The 3,617-nt window shown below is 49.2% G+C and overlaps 1 protein-coding gene across 1 annotated transcript; it reads left to right on the top strand.

The window, feature by feature from the left end:
• The first annotated feature begins 471 nt into the window (after window positions 1–471).
• On the top strand, window positions 472–2,820 carry LOC139400863 (protein ABHD15-like). The gene is made up of 2 exons (XM_071145452.1): window positions 472–1,031; window positions 2,029–2,820. The coding sequence occupies exons 1-2, from the start codon at window positions 610–612 to the stop codon at window positions 2,648–2,650; spliced, it is 1,044 nt and encodes a 347-aa protein (XP_071001553.1). The 5' UTR covers window positions 472–609; the 3' UTR covers window positions 2,651–2,820.
• The last annotated feature ends 797 nt before the right edge of the window (window positions 2,821–3,617 follow it).

The raw sequence follows: 3,617 nt of genomic DNA, 5'->3' as shown, positions 1-3,617 counted from the left end.
GGAAGAGAGAACGGATGATATCCAGGTTTAGGAAGAGAGAAAGGATGATATCCAGGTTTAGGAAGAGAGAAAGGATGATATCCAGGTTTAGGAAGAGAGAAAGGATGATATCCAGGTTTAAGAAGAGAGAACGGATGATATCCAGGTTTAAGTGCTCTTGCAGGTTTCTCAGCTCTGTAAATGTGCAGTGATCTGTTACACCTCCTCTTGGTCTCGCTAGTCTCTCTAATCATTGTCTTCTTATAGCTCTGTGAAGCTGTTCATTCATACTCTGTGGGTGTGTTGGAAATGGCACCCTATTCCCTATAAAGTGCATTACTTTTGATAGGGAATAGGAGGCAATTTCAGATGCAGCCTGTGTTGGTGTTGTTACAGTTCATGGTCAGTTGAAACATTCAATGTTGGATTAGATTTATGTAGGGCTTTTCCAAAGACCTATCATATTCTGACCTCACAGTTCTTAGTCAGTCATGCATTAATGGATTTAAATAGTGCTTTTACATTGACCAAACACTATGTGAGCTCACACTGACCACTGTGTCCCCATTTGATGATGTCACAGTTCATCCTGTAGTGAGGTGAACCAATGATTGATTGGACCTCACCGCTATGTCACTTCAATTCAATAAAGGTCTATATTGTCATGAATTACATGATGTTCTGTTTCCTGTCCTTCAGCTCTGTGAGGTGGCGTTGTCCCACGGCTACCTCCCTGTGGTGTTTAACCGGCGCAGCCACAACGCCACCCCCCTCAGCACCGTCAAGCTGCAGCAGTTTGGCGACCCAGGGGACCTACGCGAGGCTGTGCGCTACATGCGCTACAGGCAGCCCGTGAGCCGGCTGTACGCGGTGAGCGAGAGCACAGGGTCCGGCCTCCTCCTCTCCTACCTGGGAGAGTGTGGTTCATCCAGCTACGTGACGGCCGCCGCTTGCCTCTCGCCAGTGTTCCGCTGCCAGAGCTGGTTTGAGAAAGGACCCATCTGGCCCCTACACTGGGCTCTGGTGACATACCAGAAGATATGCCTCAACAGGTGAGGGATGGAGATGGAGAGGAGAGGGATGGAGAGGGAGAGGAGAGGGGAGGAGAGGTATGGAGAGGGAGAGGAGAGGTATGGAGAGGGGGTGGAGAGGGAGAGGAGAGGGATGAGAGGGAGAGGAGAGGAGAGGGATGGAGAGGGAGAGGAGAGGGATGAGAGGGAGAGGAGAGGGATGGAGAGGGAGAGGAGAGGGATGAGAGGGAGAGGAGAGGAGAGGGATGGAGAGGGAGAGGAGAGGGATGAGAGGGAGAGGAGAGGGATGGAGAGGGAGAGGAGAGGGGAGGAGAGGAATGGAGAGGGAGAGGGATGGAGAGGAGAGGGATGGAGAGTGGAGGAGAGGAATGGAGGGGAGAGTAGAGGGATGGAGAGGGGAGGAGAGGAATGGAGAGGGAGAGGGAGAGGAGAGGGATGAGAGGGAGAGGAGAGGATGGAGAGGGAGAGGAGAGGGATGGAGAGGAATGGAGAGGAGAGGGAGAGGAGAGGGATGGCGAGGGAGAGGAGAGGGATGTAGAGGGGAGGAGAGGGGAGGAGAGGAATGGAGGGGAGATGGAGGGAGAGGGGAGGGAGGGAGTGAGTGAGAGGGGAGAATGTGAGAGGGGAGGGAGGGAGGGAGGAACAAACAAACAAACAAACAGGGTAGGGTGGGATGGAGGGCGAGCAGAGGGCGGAGAGAGAAAGAGAGAAACCTGATTGAGAAGAGGAGAAGAAAGGGAATAATGTCACATACCCTGATATTACAGGATTTGATTAAAATACAATACCTTTACCATGGCAACCGCTGCCCACCGTGCTATTGATCTAGCAGGGCATCGGGACCCAACTTGTGGTTTCACAATCAATGCTAACAAGGATGTTATAGAGCCATGCAGCTCTTCTAGATTGAATTACTGATTGTACTTTTTTTGTGTGTGTGGCTGTGTGTGGGTGTTGTGTGTGTGTGTGTGTGTGTGTGTGTGTGTGTGTGTGTGTGTCCTTGTCTGGGTATATCTAGGTACAGGACAGTGCTGGGTGAGACAGTGCACACCGATGCCCTTTTCTCCAGCTGTTCCATGCGTGGCCTGGAGGAGGTGTTGTTCTGCCAGCAGCCAGGACCTAAAGGAGACCCGGCCCTAGCAGGGGGCACCAGCAGCAGCAGTGGTGGAGCCTGGGAGGCCTACTGGGAACGCAATGAACCCCTCCGGGACGTAGACGAAGTCGCCATCCCCGTTCTGAGTGTCTGTGCTCAGGATGACCCTATCAGAGGAGACCCCCAGTCTACCCTACCCCTGGAACTCTTCGAGAGCAACCCCCACTTCTTCCTGCTGCTGACCACCAGGGGGGGACACTGTGGCTTTAACACCCAGGAAGGGAGTGCTTTCTCTGGGGGAGGGACCTTTGGAGGGACACCTGGGACTAGCTGGAGCCACCGGGCCCTGCTGGAGTTCTTTAGAGCCACCACGGACTTCATTGCGGCAGAGGAGAGGGCTAAGCAGGCTGCCAGACGGAGGGGCCTGGGGGGTAGCAGCCAGGGCAAAGTCTTCAGACATCGTAGTGTCAGTAGCTGTAGGAGGCTGCCTGCATGCTCACATAATATACACACTATCTACAACTGGCAGAGGTCTTATACACGATGAGCTGGGGTGATGATATTGGATATTATGGATGAAAAGGGATTTATATTATGGATGATAAGGGATTTATATTATGGATGATAAGGGATTGATATTATGGATGATAAGGGATTTATATTATGGATGATAAGGGATTTATATTATGGATGATAAGGGATTTATATTATGGATGATAAGGGATTTATATTATGGGAGATAATGGATTGATATTTTGGATGATAAGGGATTTATATTATCAAATCAAATCAAATCAAATCAAATTTTATTTGTCACATACACATGGTTAGCAGATGTTAATGCGAGTGTAGCGAAATGCTTGTGCTTCTAGTTCCGACAATGCAGTAATAACAAGTAATCTAACTAACAATTCCAAAACTACTGTCTTGTACACAGTGTAAGGGGATAAAGAATATGTACATAAGGATATATGAATGAGTGATGGTACAGAGCAGCATAGGCAAGATACAGTAGATGGTATCGGGTACAGTATGTACAAATGAGATGAGTATGTAAACAAAGTGGCATAGTATAGTATAAAGTGGCTAGTGATACATGTATTACATAAGGATACCGTCGATGATATAGAGTACAGTATATACGTATGCGTATGAGATGAATAATGTAGGGTAAGTAACATTTATATAAGGTAGCATTGTTTAAAGTGGCTAGTGATATATTTACATCATTTCCCATCAATTCCCATTATTAAAGTGGCTGGAGTTGAGTCAGTGTCAGTGTGTTGGCAGCAGCCACTCAGTGTTAGTGGTGGCTGTTTAACAGTCTGATGGCCTTGAGATAGAAGCTGTTTTTCAGTCTCTCGGTCCCAGCTTTGATGCACCTGTACTGACCTCGCCTTCTGGATGATAGCGGGGTGAACAGGCAGTGGCTCGGGTGGTTGATGTCCTTGATGATCTTTATGGCCTTCCTGTGACATCGGGTGGTGTAGGTGTCCTGGAGGGCAGGTAGTTTG

This window comes from Oncorhynchus clarkii, unplaced genomic scaffold (genome assembly GCF_045791955.1).
Source record: "Oncorhynchus clarkii lewisi isolate Uvic-CL-2024 unplaced genomic scaffold, UVic_Ocla_1.0 unplaced_contig_7424_pilon_pilon, whole genome shotgun sequence".
Taxonomy (NCBI): domain Eukaryota; kingdom Metazoa; phylum Chordata; class Actinopteri; order Salmoniformes; family Salmonidae; genus Oncorhynchus; species Oncorhynchus clarkii.
This window is presented reverse-complemented; position numbering and strand designations above follow the sequence as displayed.

Coding starts and splice junctions, on each gene's coding strand:
- LOC139400863 (XM_071145452.1), top strand. CDS start 610: ATGTCACTTCAATTCAATAAAGGTCTATATTGTCATGAATTACATGAT. Junction 1,032..2,028: donor CAGAAGATATGCCTCAACAG/GTGAGGGATGGA, acceptor GGGTATATCTAG/GTACAGGACAGTGCTGGGTG.